Raw genomic sequence first — 20,448 nt, forward strand, 5'->3', positions numbered from 1 at the left:
CTCGAGTTCCTTGAGGGCGAGTTCTCGAGGGTGGGGAGGACGGGCAGGGACGGCAGCCTTTCGGTGCTCTCTCCGTAGTGACATGACTTCCAGTTGCGTGTGTTCCGGGGGCGTCTAGCCCAGGCCAAGAGTGTCCTTCCTTCCCTCCCTTGCCCAGCCTGGGGCTTTCGTGTCTGAAGCTTTTTCGTTAGGATCAAGGTGGTTTGGGAGGGTAGTGAGGGTTTGTTAGTACCTTCCGAGGGTAGCACCCTCCCTTGGGGACATTTGGCCGGATGGCCACCTTGTTTATATCCCTTACAGTGAAGGTTCTGCCAGGGTCAGCCCTTCTAAAATCACAAGCCTGCCTAAAGACTCGTTGGCACGTGTCTCTACCATTTCAGAAAAATGTTCGTTGGTGGCCTGAGCTGGGATACCAGCAAAAAGGACCTAAAGGATTATTTTACCAAATTTGGAGAGGTCGTTGACTGTACAATAAAAATGGATCCCAACACTGGCCGGTCAAGAGGGTTTGGGTTTATTCTCTTCAAAGATGCCACCAGTGTGGAGAAGGTAAGCTGGGTATTTGATGTCAGCGGTCTTAGGTGTATCTAAGAGGATACTGATCTTAGAGAGTGATTAGTTTGTGTGTCCTGTAAGCGGTTGAGGGCTTTGGGAACGGCAGAGGTGACGAACTTTGTTGATGAAGGAATTAAACATGAGGGTTAGGTAGAGGGATGGGTATGGAAGGAGTGGTCCAGGAAGATTATAGTTGGTGTTTTGTATGTTGTATATATGTCTGCTCTGGGCACTGCTGAAGCAAATGCTTAATGTGGGGGCCAGAAAACAGTACCGGGTTGCTATGAAATACGGCATTATTTTAGCCCCAGTTTGCGGAAAACAGACTCCGAAGTTTAAGTAGACGAGCTCACAGAGGCGAGAAAGGGGTGGATTCCAACTTGTGTTCTTAGTCACTGCTGCTTTACTTCTGAAAGAGGCTTTACGCGGAGACTGGACAGGGAAAGTGATGGGGGGAGTAGCTTTACGTGAAGTTTGGTGAGCTGGTAAGTCAGGTTGTGGGTAGAGTTTGGAGGGGGTGTACACATTTTGGTACCAGTGTTGGGGGTCTTTGGGGCTCAACGAGAAGGGCCTTGTTCAGGGTCATGCTGCTGAGTTAGAGCCTAATTTCCTTCTGTTGGGACAGGTCCTAGACCAGAAGGAGCACAGGCTGGATGGCCGTGTCATTGACCCCAAAAAGGCAATGGCCATGAAGAAGGACCCGGTAAAGAAGATTTTTGTGGGGGGTCTGAATCCTGAAGCAACTGAGGAGAAGATCAGAGAATACTTTCGCGAGTTTGGGGAGGTGAGTGTGTCACTCTGGGAGTGGCCTGCCGGTGCCCTCTCTTCTTGGTCCTTGTCAGCCTTGACTGTTTCTAGCTCTCCTCTCAGCAAGGCTTCTCGTTCATTCTTCCCTTCATGGGTCTTTGCTCCTGGGAGTTTCCTGTGGGCCCTAGGGAGGGAAGAGGCATTGGTTCTGAGCTTTGTGTATTTTTACAGATCGAGGCCATTGAGCTTCCAATGGATCCAAAAACAAACAAAAGAAGAGGGTTTGTTTTCATCACCTTCAAAGAAGAGGAACCTGTGAAGAAGGTTCTGGAGAAAAAGTTCCACACCATCAGTGGAAGTAAGGTAAGGTGTCTTGAGCTCTGTATCTGGCCTCCTGCTGGAGGATTGGCTCTTACAGGTGGGGGTTAGGAGGTAAACTCTCCAGGGTCTTCTGACCCTCCTGTTTCCTGTAGCAGTTGCTTTCCTCATTGGGGCAAATGGTCCTGCCCTTCAGGGAGTTCCTAGGCCGGTAGAATTGGCAGAAAGTCGGGATGTGTGGGAGGAAGGAGAAAGGGTGGTTTCTAGGGGGTCGAGGGTGGTGAGTAGCCCCTTTGATTTCTGATTGAAAGCTAGAGGGTGAGGTGTTCTGAATCTAGAGTCTGAGGTGAATAAGTCCTGTAGTTAAGGTCTCAGAAGATTCTAGAACTTCTGTTTAGCAGTTCCCTGTGGTGAAGTCTTTGCCTGTTATGGAGCTTATCTCTGGTCTTGCCACAAATCCTTGTTCCCTGCTGGTTTGGTGACCTCCCATCCCAGGTGAAGATTCTTTCTCAACTCCCAGGGCCTCAGCGAGCTGAGGTGTCCACAGCCAGTTCTGCCTGGAGTGAGCACAGTGCTGCGCAGGAGCTGTGGCCCTTTCCTCTGAACTCTGGTCGGGAAGGAGGGCAGTCTGTCTCTGGTAGCCTCCAGGTGGCTTAGGAGGCAGTTGAGGGTGTGGCCTGCTGTGGCTGGGTGTGGCGGGCTCAGAGCCCGAGCAGCAGCCAGATAAGGTGGGATGGGTTGGGAGGGGCTCCTAAAAGTCTTAATCCTGGCCAGGAAGTCAGACTGGATTCAGGATTGGGCCCTTAAATGACATTGAGTCCTAGGAGCAATTTGGTACGAGCTCATGCATTCATTGTTCCCCCCCGGTGGACAATGGATGACACAGAGGTCTTTTTTTCTGTGTCTTACTGGGAACTGGATAGGAAGTATCTGTAAGGTAGTCAGTTGTTACTGGGTTTTGAAATAAATGTATTTGGCATTTTTAATTCAACAGAAGACATCAGATGGCATCGTTTGAGAAAAAGTATTCCTGTAGAGTGACGACATTGTATAAAATAGTTTTTTTCAGTAGTCCTAATTAGGGAGGTATACGTGCCCAGGTATCTCTTAAAAAAGTAAACTCCTGATTTAATTAGGAGCACTGGGAGGTCCCGGACTCTCATACCACATACAGCGGGCAGATTTTTGAGCAAAAAATTTGGTTCTTTGGGCCCTAAGGGGACACAGATCCCTGGCCCTTCCTGACAACAGGCCAGTGGGGGACGGGGCCCGCCCGGGTATCGATAGGGTCTCAGGGAAGCCTTGTCCTGAGTCTCAGTGGTTTTCTTCCTCAAAGTTGTAGGTCACCACCTCAATGTATTTGAGAGGGAGGTTTCATTTCTTCTGAAAGAGAAAAAACCAAATAAAAGTGAGAAAGGTGGTCCCCTCCCCATAAGGCCTCTTTATAGGGGAAGCCACCTCTCTTCCCCCTTGCCCAATAGGACCAGGCTGGCGTCCGACTTGCCCCTTGATGTAGGATCTTGCTACACAGGGTTGGCATTGGCCTCGCTATCCATCTCCCCAGTTAGATGCGGAGCTGCCCCAGGGGGCACCAGCAGACCTGGGGTTGTATCTGTCATTGCTAGTAAGTTCTCTGGGGAAACGTTTCAGCCGGAAAGACCCTGGTGAGTTCTGGTCTATCTAGGTTTTAGTTGTGGTCCGGAGAGCTGCTAGGCCAGACGTGCCTTCCCACTGGAGCAGATTTTGTGTTTGAGCAGGTGGTCCCAGTTGGCCATCTGAATGTTTGTCAGCAAAGGTCTTTGACCACAGTCCCGGCCTGGAGTTTGTCCCGGTGGCCTGACCCATTGTCCTCTCTGCTTTCAGTGTGAAATCAAGGTGGCCCAGCCCAAAGAGGTGTATCAGCAGCAGCAGTATGGCTCTGGGGGCCGCGGGAACCGCAACCGAGGGAACCGAGGCAGTGGCGGCGGTGGCGGAGGTGAGTGGAACCTGGACGTAGAAGGGTCCCTGCCTGCCTGGAGCTTCCGTGCCTGTCTCAGGGCTCACTGTGGCCTCCGGGGCGTGGTGTGCCGGGCCGAGTCACATCGGCCCTGCTGCTGCTGGGAATGGAAGAGCCTGGCTTTCTTGCGGCCTGGGGTCCCAGGGCAGAGGGGCGATTGCGTTGCATTTGGAGGGGTGGGGGGCATGGGTGCGCTTGGCTCCACGGCTGTCCCGAGTCTTGGTACACCTGTGGGCGGGCGGGCCGAAGGTAGGGCAGGGCTGTGCCAGGCGCTTTACCTCCTGTCCAGGCCCCTCTGACTCCAAAGCCTGAACTTCATCCTTTTTAAGGCCGAGCTGCCGGGGAGGGTGGGGGTGAGGAGAGGGAGATCGAGCGAGAGTGAGCGAGCTCCTGTCTCTTTTGCCCCGAGTGAAGTCAGCGTTCAGTCCTCTCCCAGCCTGCAGCTTGCAGGCTTGGGTCCCAGATGCAGGGCCGGGCCTGGGGCCCTCCACAGCGGGACGGCGGTCCCTCGCTTCCTATCTCCCGAGTTGCCATTAGCAGCCCCGCCACCCAAAGGGCAGGATTTCCTCCATCCTCGCTCCTGCGTGTGCTAAATGGTCCACGGGCCCCCGTGCCCGCTCCCCCCACAGGTCAGAGTCAGAGTTGGAATCAGGGCTACGGCAACTACTGGAACCAGGGCTACGGCTACCAGCAGGGCTACGGGCCCGGCTATGGCGGCTACGACTACTCGCCCTATGGCTATTACGGCTACGGCCCCGGCTACGACTACAGTAAGTAGGAGAGAGGGAGCCCCCGTCCGCTCACCCACCCCGGGAGGCAGGACAGACAGCTCAGGGGCCACCGGCAGCAGGGGCTTTGGAGTCGGACAGGCTGGGGCTGTGTGGCCTGGCTCGGCCACCGGAGCTCCCCGGTTTTGAGCTCTTGAGCTTCTGGGCCTCAGGAAGGCGGGCACGGACCGACCCCCACGGACGGGGTCGTAGGCTCCGGTGAGGATGCATGTCAAGCGCCTGGCACAGGGGTGAAGGCTCAGGAAGTCGTGGCTGCTATCGTTGTTGTTCTTGTCCTCAGGTCAGGGTAGTACAAATTACGGGAAGAGCCAGCGACGCGGTGGCCATCAGAATAACTACAAGCCATACTGAGGCTTCGGCAGGATGCCCGACCGAGCGCACACGCTTTGTTTGGATACCGAGTGAACACAATTATGTACCAAATTTAACTTGGCATACTTTCTATGGCCTGTCCCATGTGCATCTTATTTAAAATTTCCCCCCTGGAAATCACTCTCCTGTTGACTACTTCCAGAGCTCTAGTTGTTGTAGGCAGCGTGTGGGGTCTCTGAGGCCAGAGCGGCATTACGGGCGGATTCTATTTCCGGCTTACCCAGAGCCAGAGGGGAGGGTCTGCCACTTGCCGCCGCTCTGTAGCCTGGACCTGTGGACCCTGCTTGTAAAGAGTAAACTGTATCTTAGGAAACCAGTGTCACCTTTTTTTCACCTTTTAATTTTATATTATTTGTGTCATACATTTCCTGTTAATGGAAGTGTTAATTTTACTGTACTTTTTGGTACCTTTTGGGAATCTAATGTATTGTAAGGTATTTTACACGTGTCCTGATTTTGCCACGACCTGGATATTGAAGCTATCCAAGCTTTTGAAATAAAAATTTAAAAACCCCCAAAGCCTGGGTGAGTGTGGGGTAAGCCGTGGAGAGCGGGGAAGGGCCAGGTGCCCCTGAGCCTTTGAAGCTCTGCTACCTACCCTCCCTGACCTAACAGCAGTCCTCTCTGGCACGGCCACAGGCACCATTGCTTTTAGGTAAGGACCTGGCCCTGTCCTTCTAGAAAAAGTTCAGCGATTCAGAGAGTGGAGGCAGCTGTTCAGGGGGTGAAGGTGGTACAGTGAAGGATGCTGCCCCCAGGGTGGCAGGAGTACAGGGCACCTTCAGACATCTGTCCTTAGCCTCCTGATGGAAATGGGATTCCGTCTCCCAGCGAGAACAGTATGGGCCTACAGACCAAGGTAGTGTCCGAGGAGGCGGCTCAATTTGGACACCAGGCACCCCCTCCTGGGTGGTGAACAGCCTGTTCCCCACCCTGGGCAGGCAGGGCCTTTTTGCTGCCTGGATTGGGGTGCCCCCTGGCTGGCTGTTGAGGCCTCACTGGCTGCAACAGGTGGCAGTGGGCTGGGCTCTAGCTGGAGGAAGCCTGGTAAATAGGATTTTGTTTCCCATTACTTCCAGAAGGGACTGGCTACTTCTGCAAGGAAAGTGCTACTCTTGCCTGCTCATGTCTACTCTCAACTGCAACTATTGGAGATTTTTCTTGCAGGGTGGCTGGGGAAGGGCCCATTGTTGGAAACCTATTGGGGGGAAGGGAACATCACTTGGAACAAAACCTTAAGAGAAAGGTTTGGCTTTCTGAGTGAAGGAGCCACCGCTGAAGGCAGGGAAGCCAGCTGTGGGTGTGGAGAAGCCAGGCCCACTCACCCAGAGAAGGACATAGTTCCACAGGGCCGTCTCGGGCCTGGAGCCTCAGTGTCTTGCAACTTCTCACCTTTTTTTCCATGTCTGAAAAACAACGCAAAGCCACCCAAACAAGTTAACCTTTCTGTAGTGTCCAAGCTTCTTGGATGACAATTTGGAGACTGGGCCACCAGGCCATGTTTCCTGAGACTTTCTGGCTCAACTACAGCCCTCTGTGCGCATGAGGGCTAAGCTAGTCAGCCTCTGCCCCCGGCTCCCCACAGATACACTCCCTCCCTCCCTCCAGCAGGTCCCACACCACCTCCAGTTGTGTCTGGTGGGGAACGGGCCACCGGCTGGGCTGCTTTCAATTCTGCCAGGAGTGGTCCCTTGCCCACTTGCCCACCCGTGCTCCCGGCTCTGCACGCTGCCTCAGTGCGTTCCCGGTTGCCTTTTAAGTGCATTTAGGGGAGACCCGGGACTGACCCTGACTTTCCTATGGGATTGGGAATGTGGAGGAGACTCCACATTGCATTTAACCAATCCTGTGTGCAAATCTCATTCAGGCGGCTCCACAGCCGTGGGCACGCCAGCCTTGAGGTAAGGCCAAGCCCCTGCCGTCAGCCTTGCAGTGATTGCATGGATGTGCGCGGGCTCTGCCCTTGCAGGCCTGCTTCCCTCACCCTGTGTCTGTGCCAGTGGTGCCCAAGCAGGATGGCGAGTGCCTCCTCGGTGCTTGGAGGTACAGCCAGGGAAAGGAGTGGCTGGGCCCAGGTACCCCTCCACACCTTAGCCCCTGTTCCCTGGGCCTGCTAAAGGCTCCTGGCTCGCTGTGAGCCCCCTTCCTGGGCAGCCTGGAAGGTCTGAGCTGTTGGCTGCACATGGGGCTCTAGACAGCCTCGCGGGCTCCCAGCTTACCCGTCAGGACGGCATCCATCCTGCCCACCACGTGTCGGGCATCGTCCACACTGAAGCACATTGGGGGCTTGAACTTAAGGACGTTCCTCCCAGGGCCGTCAGTGCTCAGCAAGATGTAGTTCTCCTTCATCCTGTGAGGACAGGACACGGCAGGGCCATCCGGCCCCGGCTCCAGCCACAGTGTGCTTGGGGTGCGGCTCCCGCCGGGACACAGGACTGGCCGGCCGGCCTCTGTAGGCCAGTGTTGATGACTCCTGCCTAGTGCCCTGCACCTGCTCCTGAGCCCGGTGCCTCCCCTCATCCACCCCCAGAGCTCCTAAGCCAACACTACCTACCATAGCTCTATGGGGAGAGCAAGGATCCTAGCACTTCCTAGCATCACAGACTGGTACAGTGAGCCCCACACAGCCCCTTACCTGGCTTCATAACTTCCCTGCCAACCCTCATTCTGCTTCCTGCCCCGAGGGAACTTTAAAATCCCAGAGGACTACCCAGTTTTAATTTCCAGTTCTTTTTAGGGAGATGACTTCACCCTTAATATTACCAGTACTTGTATCCCACACGCACACTTAAACAAGGAAGGTAATTTGGCCAGAAAGAAGCCTGATGTGCTGGTATTCATGTTCTCTCTGACCCCCACTTCCATTCTTTTTCATTTACTCCTTTTGTTATTTTAAGTCTTGCCAGGAACAGATGGAGTGTCCTCAGTCTGCCTTCTGGCTCCTTCCTTCCATACATTCTTTCTGGCATGGACTGTGGTTGTACTAGAAAGAACCAGGTCCACACCCAAATCTGGCCATACCACCTAAAGCAGGCCACCTTTGGGTATGACATGCCCCAGGTTCCAGTTTCCTCCCTGAACTGGAGAACGGGGTGGGGTGGGGGTGGTGGTGAAGTGGAAGAAGTCAGGTCTGGCTCCCTCCCACAGCTTCTGGGTCCTGAGGCTCCCTGGGGGAAGGGGGGAAGGGAGGGGTGGGTGGGAGTCTCAAAATCAGGAGGAAAAACAGTTTTACATCATTACTACTGCTCACAGGATCACAACTGAACGGTGCCCATTTCACACTGAAGAAGGACACCTCAAACACCAGAAGGGTTTCCCAAGGTGGGGAAGGGCCCTGAGGCTCAGGTTCTGGGTGGAAACAAGTGCAGGAACCTGCATCCAGGTTGGGGTGGGGGATAGATGGCTCGCTCACCCGGAGGCCTTCCCCTTGTCCATCCCAAAAACCCACTGCTCTGGGGACAGGAGACCCAAGTCTGCTTCTGCCCCAGTCCCCGATGTGGCTCTGGAGAAACTGCTTCCCTGGGGCAGGCCGGGTCTGCAAAATGTGGCTTTCAGGTCCGAGCGCCCCGTGGCTTTGGCATTCTAGGTTGGGAGTGGCCTGTGCCCACCTGAAGCTTTTGCAGCCAGGCGTGGGGCATGGAGAGGATGCAGCTGCTCTCCGTGACTGTAAGGCCAGGGGGCGCCCAGATGCCTGTTCCAGTCAACCCTATGTGACCTGGGGGCAGTGACAGAAGTGAGTGGGAGGCTCCTTCCCAGTCACAGCCCTAGACGCTGCAAAAGTATCTTGTCTCGAGAAAAAAAGACCTGGACACCACGTAGTTTGCCTCTTCGGTTGCTGGCGTCCTGGTTGCCTCGTCTTTGATCAGGTCCACACCGATGAAGAGCCCTATGCCCCTGGAGCAGAAAGGCAATGTCAGCAGGCTGGGCCGAGGGGCCGCTGTCTTGGTCCTCACCCCGTGCCTGGACCACAGCTGAGCCCATCGCAGACCTCTGGGGCTTGTTCCTCGGCCTCCTGGGGAGGCTGAGTGCTGTAGGGACCCTCAGAAGGTGGGGGCCCAGATCTAGGAAGTCACTGAGGGGAAGGGCCCCAGGGGTGACAGGAAAGGTTGGGGGTCCGAGCCCAGTTTGATCCTGGTTTTCCCTTCCCTAGGAATGCCGCCTTGGGCAAGAGCACCTCTCCGGGCTTTAGGGCTCTGTGGAGATGACATAAAATCCACCCCCCCCCCAGGTGGTTAGGAGGGGACACAGGAACCCCGCCTTGGCCCCTGGCAGCTGCCCCGAGCCTCACCTGACGTCCCCAATGATGGGGTGTTTGGCTTTCTGCTGCCGGAGGAGCTCCATCAGGAAGCTGCCCACGGAGGCGGCGTGGGCCTGCAGCTGCTCCTTCTCCAGGACAGTCAGGACGGCCAGACCCACGGCGCAGGACACCGGGCTGCCCCCAAACTGAGCCAGGGGACAAGGGGCATGTCAGATGCCCGGGGAAGTGGGCCGTGCCCCAGGCAGCTTGAGGGCAGAACTGCCACACATTCAAGGGTAGTGACACAGGCCTGAACCCCTCAAAATTCAGGGCACTGTGGGCAAACCGGGTTCTCCCAAAGCCCCCGTGGGCTGTCCTGCCTTTTCAGATGCTGATGTGACTGACTCAGGTAAGGCACCCCCAGGGGCACAGGAGGAGCTCCCAGAGGCAGAATCAGGAGAGGAATGGTCATTCCCACAGCTGGTTTTTGTCAAGAGGCTTTAGGGCTGCATCTCCCACGTCAGAGCCAGACCCAGAGCATCGGACCCTTCCCATCACCTTCAGAGAAGGTCTGCAGCACCATGCTGGAGCCACATCCGGGAGAAGCTACCCTGTCATTTGGCTCGAGGCTCCGTTGTCTGAACTCAGGGCAGGTTTTAGGGTGCAGACCATAAGCTTGTGGCCTGTAGGGCACATGTGGCCTGAGGATTCATTTTGTGTGGCTCGCATGGCATTATCAAAAGCTTTGAATTAGGCGCTAACGGTAAATATGTACTTTTTTTTTTTAAATATATTTTTATTTATTTCTAGGGGAGAGAGAGACAGCATGAGCAGGGGAGGGTCAGAGAGAGAGGGAGACACAGACTCTGAAATAGGCTCCAGGCTCCGAGCTGGCAGTCTGCACAGAGCCCAACGTGGGGCTCGAACCCGCGAACCACGAGATCATGACCTAAGCGAAAGTCGGACGCTTAACCAACTAAGCCACCCAGGCGCCCCGGTAAATATGTACTCTTAATTTAAAATAAACCTGGCCTGTCTACACAGGCACCGGCTGGCTGTCCCCTTCGGGCACCCTGACTGCTTGGCCTCCCTTCCTCCACCTGGCTCTGCACGTGTCTGAGTGGGGACCTGTGTTAGAGGAGCAAGGTTGTCTCTTGCAGACGACCTTTTTAAAAAACAAAACCATAAAAACCCAAAACTAAGAAGAAAATTCTATTGAGCTCTAGTTTACATACAATAGGCTGCATACATTTCCAGTGTATATAGCTTTGTGCAATTAGATGAGTATATAGACCTGTGGAGCCTCCACCACAACGCAGGTATCAAACGTTTCCATCACCTCCCGCAAGTTCCTTGTTCCCCTCTGCTACTGGCCCAGGCAGCCACTGACCTGCTTTCTGTCACTAGAGTTTTGCCTTTTCCAGCATTCTGTAGGAATGAAATCACAGAGGACGTTCCTTTCTGTGCCTGGGCGCTTCTGCTCAACAGGGTTTTGGAAATTTCCTGTCTTGTGTGGATCAGTAGCTTGTCCATTTTACTGGTGCTAGTGTTCCATGATGCGGACATGCCATCTGTGTATCCACTCTCCCGTTAATGGTCCCCTGCGTTATTTTTTGAATTTTTTGGCTATTATGGATAAAAGTGCTCAGAACATTTCTAGTGAGTCTCTGTGCAAACATACATTCTCATTTCTCTTGGGTAAATACTTAGGAGTGGAGCTGCTGGGTTGTACGATAAATGTGTATTGAGCCTTATTAAAAACCGTAAGACTTCCGAAGTAGTCGTGTCATATTACATTCCCATCATTTGTCTGCAAAATTCCAGGCGCTCCCATCCTCAAAAAGACTTGGAATTTTTTCTTATGGGTGAGTATTGGTGTCCTGTTACATCAACTTCAAAATCTGTGTGTGTACCCCATGCACGAGTGCCTAAGAAGCTTTCTAGGGGATTCTGTCACGAGGCGGATTTCTGATCTGTCCAAGATAAGTTATGTGTGGAATGGACATGGGATGGACTGAGGCTACTTATTGTACAGTATTATTAACTGTGAACTTGTTAAAAGGTGGAGTGTATATATTCATAGCATCTTTTGTTTAGAATCACGACCTGGGCAAGATGCTGAACTAGCACAATAGGTTGTTGCCCCAGGATCACCCCAGAAGAGCAACAGAAGATGAGCAAGGGACACCTGGGTGGTTAAGTCTCTGACTGGCTTTGGCTCAGGTCACCATCCCATGGTTTGTGAGATCGAGCCCCGTGTCAGGCTCTGTGGTGACGACGCAGAGCCTGCTTGGGATTCTGTCTCTGTCCATACCGTACATGCACACACACATGCACATGCTCTCTCAAAATACACATTAAAAAAAACAAAACCAAAAATGAACAAATTCTGACACAGTCCTGGGGAATGTAGAAGGTCATTCATATGCATTGGGATAAGCCCATGCCCTGTGCCACGTGCATTTTCAGGAAAGACCTAAAAAGCTCTAAGCTCTCACCACTGGCTACCTTGAGGCTCTGCGCAAGGAGGAAGTAAAGACTGATACAGTTGCAGGCTGCGTGGCTGAGTGTGGAAGTCATGCCCTAACATGCACAGAACCAGCTGGCAAAGGCTGAGAGACATTTAAGAGATCTGTGCAATCATTAGATGATCACTAAGCCAACCAAAGACTACAGAGGTCACGCATGACGTGGAACACAGTCCTCACAGACTCAGTTCGGAAAAGGCACAGCACCACCAATAATAAAGAACACCAATTTAGAAGGAGGGAGAGTGATTTCCAAAGTTGGCAGATTACTGTCCAGTTTTCAAAAGAAAATGATGAATCCTATAAGCAAAGAAAGCATGACTCCTACATGGGGGGGCGAGGAGCCATCGGTCCCTGGGGAAGCCAAGATGGTGGCCTTAGGAGATAAACATATAATTTTAATTTTTATTGTATTAAATTTTAATGTTTACTTTTGTTAGAGAGACAGAGTGGGGGAGGGGCAGAGAGAGGGAGACACAGGATCCCAAGCAGGTTCCAGGCTCTGAGCTAGAGTTAATGATACTGTATTAATATTTGAAAGCTGCTAAGAGAGTAGATCTTAAAAGTTATTAATATGGGAAAAAATGTAACTGGTGACGGATGCTAACTGGACTTGTGATCATTTTGGAATGTAGAGGAATAATTGAATTGTGTTGTATAATCTAATATAATACTGTATGCCAATTAGAGCTCAATTAAAAAAAAAGACAAGACTACTGAAATTAGCAAGAGAGAAGGACTCATCACATGTATTAGATCCTCAACAAGATTAACAGCTGATTCCTCATCAGAAACTCCAAAGGCCGGGGGCACTGGTCTGATGAAAGAAAAAGATTAGGGCGCCCCATTGGGTAAGCATCTGACTCTTGATTTCAGCTCACGTTATGATCTCACTGTGAGATCGAGCCCACATCTGGCTCTCTGCTCACAGTGTGGAGGCTGCTTGGGATTCTCTCTCTCCTTTTCTGCCCCTCCCCTGCTCATGTGCTCATGCTCTCTCTCTGTCTCAAAATACATATACAAACATTAAAGGAAATTAAAAAAACTAAAAAACTTTCAGTTTTAGTGTTAGAAACTCCATGTTTAAAAAATAAAGAAGTAAATAAAAATGAAGGGAAACTAAGACAATCCCAATAAATAAACACTAAAAAAAGCAGATCTACTTTACAAAAAATACTAGTGGTGTTTCTTCAGGCTGAGATGAAAAGTGAGCAGACGGGGACTCAAATTCACATGAAGAAGAGCACTGGGAGAGACATGAGTGGGCTGAAAGCACACACGTGGAGGCAGCGCACTAGGAGCTTGAGTAGCTGTACTGCTATCGGACATAAAAGACTTGCAGATTAAAATTGTTCTTAGCAATAGCGAGAAATAGTTTCTTTTTTTTAAATTTATTTTTATTTATTTTTATTTTTATTTATTTCTAGGAGAGAGAGAGAGACAGCGTGAGCAGGGGAGGGTCAGAGAGAGAGGGAGACACAGACTCTGAAATAGGCTCCAGGCTCTGAGCTGGCAGTCAGCACAGAGCCCAACGCGGGGCTCGAACCCACGAACCGTGAGATCATGACCTAAGCAAAAGTCAGATGCTTAACCGACTAAGCCACCCAGGCGCCCCAGCGAGAAATAGTTTCTAACGCCACAAGAGTCCATCTATCGAAAGGACATGACCATTACAAACACAGTTCTACTTGAAAACAGAGCCCCAAGATACACAAAGTAAAAACTGACCTAACTGAAAGGGAAAATCTGCAATTCATTGACACCTGGAGTGTTCAACCTCTCATTTTTGGTAATTGATAGAACTATACAGAAGATCAAAATGGAAATACATGTGTTGTATTTGAACATGAGTTGATGTGAACAACACTACAGACCTAACAGACACATACAGAGCAGAATAATGTCTTCTCAAGCACTCCAATGGGTCAAAGTCACAAATACATTTACATTTTTAAAAAATATTTATTTTTGAAAGAGCGTGAGAGCGAGTGAGAGAGACAAAAGTGCGAGGGGGGCAGTGGAGAAAGGGAAGGAGACACAATCCTAAGCAGGCTCCAGACTCAGAGCTGTCAGCACAGAGCCTGACGTGGGGCTGGAACTAATGGATTGCGAGATCATGACCTGAGCCGAAGTTGGAAGTTCAACCACTGAGCCATGCATGTGCCCCATGAGGACATTTAAAAATACATATGAATGCCATGGTTTGGGCGATTGAGCCCTGTATCAGAGTCTATTTGGGATTATCTATCTCCCTCTCTCTCTGCCCCTCCCCCCTCAAAATAAGTAAATAAAACATTACAAATATAAGAAATAAAAATACAGATTAATGATAATGAAAACACAACATACCAAAACTTACGGGATGCAGTGAAAGTAGTAATTACATGAAAGTTTATGTAAATACATATGTTAGAAAAGAAAGATCTTAAGTAATCTAACTTTCCACCTTAAGAAACTACAAAAAAAGAGCAATCAAAACCAAAAGCAAGAAGGAAGGGAATCCTAAAGATTGGAGTGGAAATACATAGAAATAAAGAAAAACAATAGAAAAAAAAATCAAAAGTTGGTTGAGAAGATAAATAAAATTGACCAACTCCCACTAGACTGCCAAAGATAAATACTCAAATGTCAAATCAGGAATGAAAGAGGACTCATTACTACCAATCTTAAAGAAGCAAAAAGGATTATAAGGGAGTAATAAGAAAAAAATGTCAACAAGCTAGATAACTGAGATGAAATGCACAAATTCCTAAAAGATAAAAACTACTGACATTGACTAAAAAAGAAACAAAATAAAAGACATATATAGCAAGCAAGTATGGGCACCTGGGTGGCTCAGTCGGCTACATGTCTGACTCTTGATTTTGGCTCAGGTCATGATCTCATGGTTGTGAGATTGAGCCCTGTGTCAGGCTCTGGGCTGAGCATGGAGCTTGCTTTAGATTCTCTTTCTCTCCCTCTGTCCCTCCCCTGCTACCGTGTCCTCCCTCCCTTCCCCCCCTCTCTCAAAAAAGAAAAGACATATGCAAGTAAAAAGAAAAAAATTAATAATAACAAGTTCCCACAAAGAACAGCCTAGAACCAGGGCACCTGGGGGCCTCACACTAGCATGCTTACAACAATACTAGCCAGGCAGGGGGTCAACTCCACCGGACAGCGTGCCCACAGGTACAGGCCTGCCACAACACAAGGGTGCATGTAACCCACACAGGGGACACCCCAGGAGCATCTGGCTCTGGTGGCCAAGAGGGATTGTACTTCTGGGCCCCATAGGACATCGACTTGAGGCCACTCCTTCAAGATGGGGAGGTAGCTGCACCACCTGATACATAGAAATAAACACAGTTGCGCAAATGAGACAGAGGAATATGTTCTAAATCAAAGAACAAGACAAAACCTGAGAAAAAGAACTAAATAAAATAGCAATATACCCAATGAAGAGTTCAAAGTAATGGTCATAAAGATGCTTACCAAACTTGGGGAGAAAAATGGATAAACACGGTGAGAACTTAAAGTGATAGAAAATAAAAAAAGTACCAATCAGAGCTGAAGAATACAATAATGAAAAGGAAACATATGCTAGAGGGAATGATAGATTCGATGATATGGAAGAATGGATCAGTGATCTGGAAGACAGGGGAGTGGAAATCACCTAACTGGGGCAGTAAAAAGGCAAAGGAATTGAAAAAATAAATGAGGATACTTTAAGGGACTTCTGGGACAACATCAAGTGTACTGACTGACATTCACATATTGGTGTCCCAGAGGGAAAAGAGAGAGTGAAAGGGACAGAAAACCTATCTGAAGAACTAATGGCTGAAAACTTCCCTAACCAGAGATACAAGTCCAGGAAGCATAGGAAGTCCAAAATAAGATGAACCTAAAGAGACCCACACCAAGACATGTTATCATTAAAATGTCAAAAAATTAAAGATAAAGAAAAACTTAAAAGCAGCAAGAAATGGGTGGCCCAGGTGGCTCAATTGGGTAAGCTTCCAACTCTTGATTTTGGCTCAGGTCATGCTCTCATGGTTTGTAGGTCTGAGCCCTCTGTTGCACTCCATGCTGACAGTGTGGAGCCTGCTTGGGACTCTCTCTGCCCCCCTCTTTCTCTCTGGCTCTACTCTGCTCCTGCTCTCTCAAAAATAAATAAACTTAAAGAAATGTTTTTAATTTATTTTTGAGAGAGACAGAGGAGAGAGAGCGAGCAAGTGAGCACAGGGGAGTGGCAGAGAGAGGAGAGAGAATCCCAAGCAGGTTCCGCACTGTGAGCAGAGCCCAATGTGGGGCTCGAACTCATGAATTGTGAGCCAAAAATCAAGAGTTGGCCACTTAACAGACTGAGTCACCCAGGTGCCCCCAAAATAAGTGAACTTAAAAAAAATAGTAAAAAAAAAAAAGACATGAAAGAAAAAAAAAAAAGAAAAAGCAACTAGTTAGTATAAGGGAATCCTGATAAGATTATCAGCTAATTTTAAGGAGAGATTTTGCAGGGCGGTGCGCCTGCATGGCTCAGTTGGTTAAGCATCCGACTTCAGCTCAGGTCATGATCTCATGGCTTGTGAGTTTGAACCCTACATCAGGGTCTCTGCTGTCAGTGTGGAGCCTGCTTTGGAACCTCTGTTCTCCCCTCTCTCTCTGTCCCTCCCTTGCTCATGCTTGCGGGCACATTCTCCCTCAAAAATAAACAAACATTTTCTCAGAATTAAATAAAAAACATTATAAAAAAAAAGGGGGGTGGTGCCTGGATGGCTCACTTGGTTAAGTGTCTGACTTCGGCTCAGGTCATGATCTCTCTTCGTGGGTTCGAGCCCCGCATTGGGCACTGTGCTGACAGCTAGCTCAGAGCCTGGAACCTCCTTTGGATTCTGTGTCTCCCTCTCTCTCTGACCCTACCCTGCTATGCTGCCTCTCTCTCTCTCTCAGAAATAAAAAACATTAAAAATTAAAGAAAAAAAACATTAAAAAAAGAAACAAAAGAAACGTGGTTGGCCAGAAGACAGTGACCTGACATATTTGAAGTGCTGAAAGGCAGGGGGTGGGGGGACCTTATGATCAAGAATACTCTACCTGCAAGGTTATCATTCAGGATATATGCAGAGATAAAAGAATTTCCCTGGACAGTGAAAGCTAGGAGTTCATCATCATACTACCTTCACAAAAAATATTAAAGGGACTTTTTCAAGTGGAAAAGAAAAGACAGTAACTAGAAATAAGGAAATATGAAAAAAAAATCTCGCTGGTAAAGGCAAACATACAGAAAAGGTAGGGGATCAACCACTTATAAAACTGGTAAAAATGTGACATCAAAACCATAAAATGTGTGTGGGGGGGAGTGGAGTAAAACTGTAATTCTTTTTAATTTTTTTTTTTTTTTTTGAGAGAGAAAGGTGTGTGGAGAGGCAGAGAAAGAGGGAGACACAGAATACGAAGCAGGCTCCAGGCTCCGAGCTGTCAGCGCAGAGCCCGACACGGGGCTTGAACCCATGGATGATGAGATCATGACCTGAGCTGTAAAGTCAGGTGCTTAACGGACTGAGCTATCCAGGTGACCCCAAAATATAATGTTTTTAGAATGAGTCTGAACTAATGACCAATTTGAAACAGACTGCTATACACAGGTGGTCACATATGCACCTCATGGTAACCACAAACCAAACCCCTGTAATAGGTACACAAAAAATAAACAGAAAATAATCTAAACATAACACTATGGAAAGTCATCAAAGCACTAGACAGTAAGAGAAAAAGCAACAGAGAACTGCAAAAACATCCAGAAAGCAATGAACAAAATGGCAGTAAATACATACCTATCAATAATCATTGTAAATGTAAATGGACTAAATGATCCAGTCAAAAGACACAGGGTGGCTGACTGGATTAAAACAATAAACAAACCCAGTACCCATCTATACACTGCCTACAAGAGACTCACTTCAGACTTAACATACAAACTGCAAGTAAAGAGATGGAAAAAAGATAATCCATGCAAATACAAGCAAAAAGAAGGCTAGGGTAGCAATACTTCTGTCAGACAAAATCAACTTTAAAACAAAGATTGGAATAAGAGATAAAGAAGAGCATTATAGAATGATAAAAGGATCAATCTTTAAAAAACAATTTTTTAGAAACATTTTTATTTATTTTTGAGAGAAAGAGTGTGAGCAGAGCAGGGGCAGAGAGAGAGAGGGAGACACAGAATCCGATGCAGGCTCCATCCAGGCTCTGAGCTGTCAGCACAGAACCCAACATGGGACTGGAACTCAAGAACTGCAAGATCATGACCTGAGCCCAAGTTGGACGGACGGGCTTAACCGACTGAGCCACCCAGGCGCCTTGATAAAGGGATCAATCTAACAAAAAGACAGAACACTTGTAAATATTTATGCATCCAACAGAGAAGCATCTGAATATAAACAGCAAATATTAACAGATGCAAAGGGAGAAACAGACAGTAATAGGGTAGCAGAGGACTTGACCACACTTACATCAATGGATAGGTCATCCAGACAGAAAGTAAGAAGACACTAGTCTTGAATGACACATTAGATGAGACGAACTTAACAGAACATTGAGAATATTTTTCAAAAAAAACAGAATGCACAGTTTTTTTCTTTTGTAAGGACTCTCTATGCCAAATGTGGGGCTTGAACTCACGACCTTGAGATCAAGAGTTGCATGCTGTACTTTATTGAGCCAGCTAGGTGCCTCAGAATACACATTTTCCTTTTTTTTTTTTTTTTAATGTTTGTTTATTTTTGAAGGAGAGAGAGAGACAGAGAGACAGAGTGTGAGTGGGGGAGGGGCAGAGACAGAGGGAGACACAGAATCTGAAGCAGGCTCCAGGCTCTGAGCTGTCAGCACAGAGCCCGACGTGGGGCTGGAACTCATGAGCCATGAGATTATGACCTGAGCCAAACTCGGATGACTGAGTCACCCAGGCGCCCCAGAGTACACATTTTTTAAGCGCATATGGAACATTCTCCAGTACAGACCACAAGGCCACAAAACAAGTCCCAATAAATTGAAGATGAATGAAATCACACTGAGCATCTTTACCAACCACAACAGTGTGAAAAGAGAAATCACTTACAGTATAAAGAATGGAAGAAATACAAACACAAATACAAATACAAACACAAGAAATACAAACAAATGGAAGAAAATTGTTTAGAAGACTAAATAATATGCTACTAAACAACCAATAGGTCAATGAATAAATCAAAGAGGAAATAAGAAAATACCTTGGCTCCAATGCCCCAAAATCTATTATAAAGAGCACAAGCAGTTTTAAAAAGGCAGTACAGTGGCACAGGTCCATATCAAGAAACATGAAAAATCTTAAATATATATTTTTTAATGTTTATTTTTGAGAGAGAGAAACAGAGTGCAAGTGGGGGGGGGGGCAGAGAGAGAGACACACGCAGAATCTGAAGCAGGGTCCAGGCTCTGAGGTATCAACACAGAGCCCAATATGAGGCTCGAATTCAAAGACTGTGAGATCATGACCCGAGCTGAAGTCAGACACTCGACTAAGACACCTAGGTGCCCCTAAGAAACAGGAAAAAATATTAAACAATCTTAGCTCACACCTAAAGGAGCTAGAAAAAAAAAAGAATAAAGCCCAAAGTTAGTAGAAGGAAGAAAATAAAGATCAGAGCAGAAGTAAATAAAATAGAGACTAAAAGACAAAAAAAAAAAAATAGGAAAGATCAGTGAAATTAGGAGCTAGTTCTTTAGCAAGTGATGGAATGGGAAAACATATTTGCAAATAGCATATTGCAAAAATGGTTAGTATCCAAAATCTAAAGAATTTACCAAACTCAACACCCAAAAAACAAATAATCCAGTGAAGAAATGGGCAGAAGACATGAATAGACACTTTTCCAAAGAAGACATTCAGATGGTCGACAGACACGTGAAAAGATGCTCAACGTCCCTATCATTAGGGAAATATAAATCAAAGCCACACTGAGATACCACCTCACAGCAGTCAGAGTGGCTAAAATGAACAAATCAGGAGACTACAGATGCTAGTGAGGATGTGGAGAAATGGACACCTTCCTGCACTGCTGGTGGGAATGCAAATTGGTGCAGCCCCTCTGGAAAGTACTGTGGAGGCTCCTCAAAAAATTCACAATAGAACTCCCCTATGACCCAGCAATAGCACTGCTAGGAATTTACCCAAGGGATACAGGAGTGCTGAGGCATAGGGGGCACATGTACTCCAGTGTTTATAGCAGCATTTTCAACAACAGCCAAATTATGGAGGGAGCGTGAATGTCCATCAACTGATGAATGGATAAAGAAGATGTGGTTTATCTATATAGTGGAATACTACATGGCAATGAGAAAGAATGAAATCATGCCATTTGCAGCAACATGGATGGAACTGGAAGGTATTATGCTGAGTGAAATAAGTCAGTCAGAGAAGGACAGATATCACATGTTTTCACTCTTATGTGGATCTTGAGAAACTTAACAAAAGACCATGGGGGAAGGAAAGAGGAGAAAATAGTTACAAACAGAGAGGGAGGGAGGCAAACTATAAGAGACTCTTAAATACAGAGAACAAACTGACGGTGGACGGGGGAGGCGGAGAGGGAAAATGGGTGATGGGCATTGAGGAGGGCACTTATTGGGATGGGCACTGGGTGTTGTATGTAAGCCAATTTGACAATAAATTATGTTTTTTTTTTTTAAAAAGAGCTCGATCTTTAAAAAATAAACAAAATGAAAAACCTTTAGCCAGCCTCTCAAGAAAGAAGAGAAAGGACCAAATAAAATTAGAAGTGAAAGAGAAGCTGCAGCCAATACCACAGAAATACAAAGGACCATAAAAAATTTTCATGAACAATTCTATGCCAATAAATTGGACAACCTAGGAGAAAGAAATAAGTTACTAGA

At 48.1% G+C, this 20,448-nt stretch overlaps 2 protein-coding genes across 3 annotated transcripts in view; one reads left to right on the plus strand and one right to left on the minus strand.

The window, feature by feature from the left end:
* The first annotated feature begins 341 nt into the window (after positions 1 to 341).
* HNRNPAB (heterogeneous nuclear ribonucleoprotein A/B) lies at positions 342 to 5,289 on the plus strand. Of its 2 annotated transcripts, XM_077746365.1 has the most exons (6): positions 342 to 549; positions 1,181 to 1,339; positions 1,534 to 1,665; positions 3,484 to 3,595; positions 4,246 to 4,386; positions 4,685 to 5,289. In XM_077746365.1, exons 1-6 carry the CDS (start codon positions 385 to 387, stop codon positions 4,753 to 4,755), a joined length of 780 nt encoding a protein of 259 aa, XP_077602491.1. In that variant the 5' UTR covers positions 342 to 384; the 3' UTR covers positions 4,756 to 5,289. The 2 variants fall into 2 exon arrangements, with proteins under 2 accessions (XP_077602491.1, XP_077602492.1); XM_077746366.1 differs by lacking the exon at positions 4,246 to 4,386 and having other exon boundaries at positions 343 to 549.
* The window catches only part of PHYKPL (5-phosphohydroxy-L-lysine phospho-lyase), a 28,572-nt gene continuing 13,219 nt past the window's right edge, over positions 5,096 to 20,448 (minus strand). Inside the window, exons 9-12 of the mRNA XM_077746328.1 lie at positions 9,065 to 9,219; positions 8,581 to 8,670; positions 6,996 to 7,126; positions 5,096 to 6,182 (exon numbers count right to left, since the gene is read on the minus strand). Coding sequence (XP_077602454.1) covers positions 5,995 to 6,182; positions 6,996 to 7,126; positions 8,581 to 8,670; positions 9,065 to 9,219 — 564 coding nt within the window. The 3' untranslated portion in view covers positions 5,096 to 5,994. The remainder of the gene's footprint in view (positions 6,183 to 6,995; positions 7,127 to 8,580; positions 8,671 to 9,064; positions 9,220 to 20,448) is intronic.

Source organism: Crocuta crocuta, unplaced genomic scaffold (genome assembly GCF_008692635.1).
Source record: "Crocuta crocuta isolate KB4526 unplaced genomic scaffold, BGI_CrCroc_1.0 scaffold218, whole genome shotgun sequence".
In the NCBI taxonomy this organism is placed as follows: domain Eukaryota; kingdom Metazoa; phylum Chordata; class Mammalia; order Carnivora; family Hyaenidae; genus Crocuta; species Crocuta crocuta.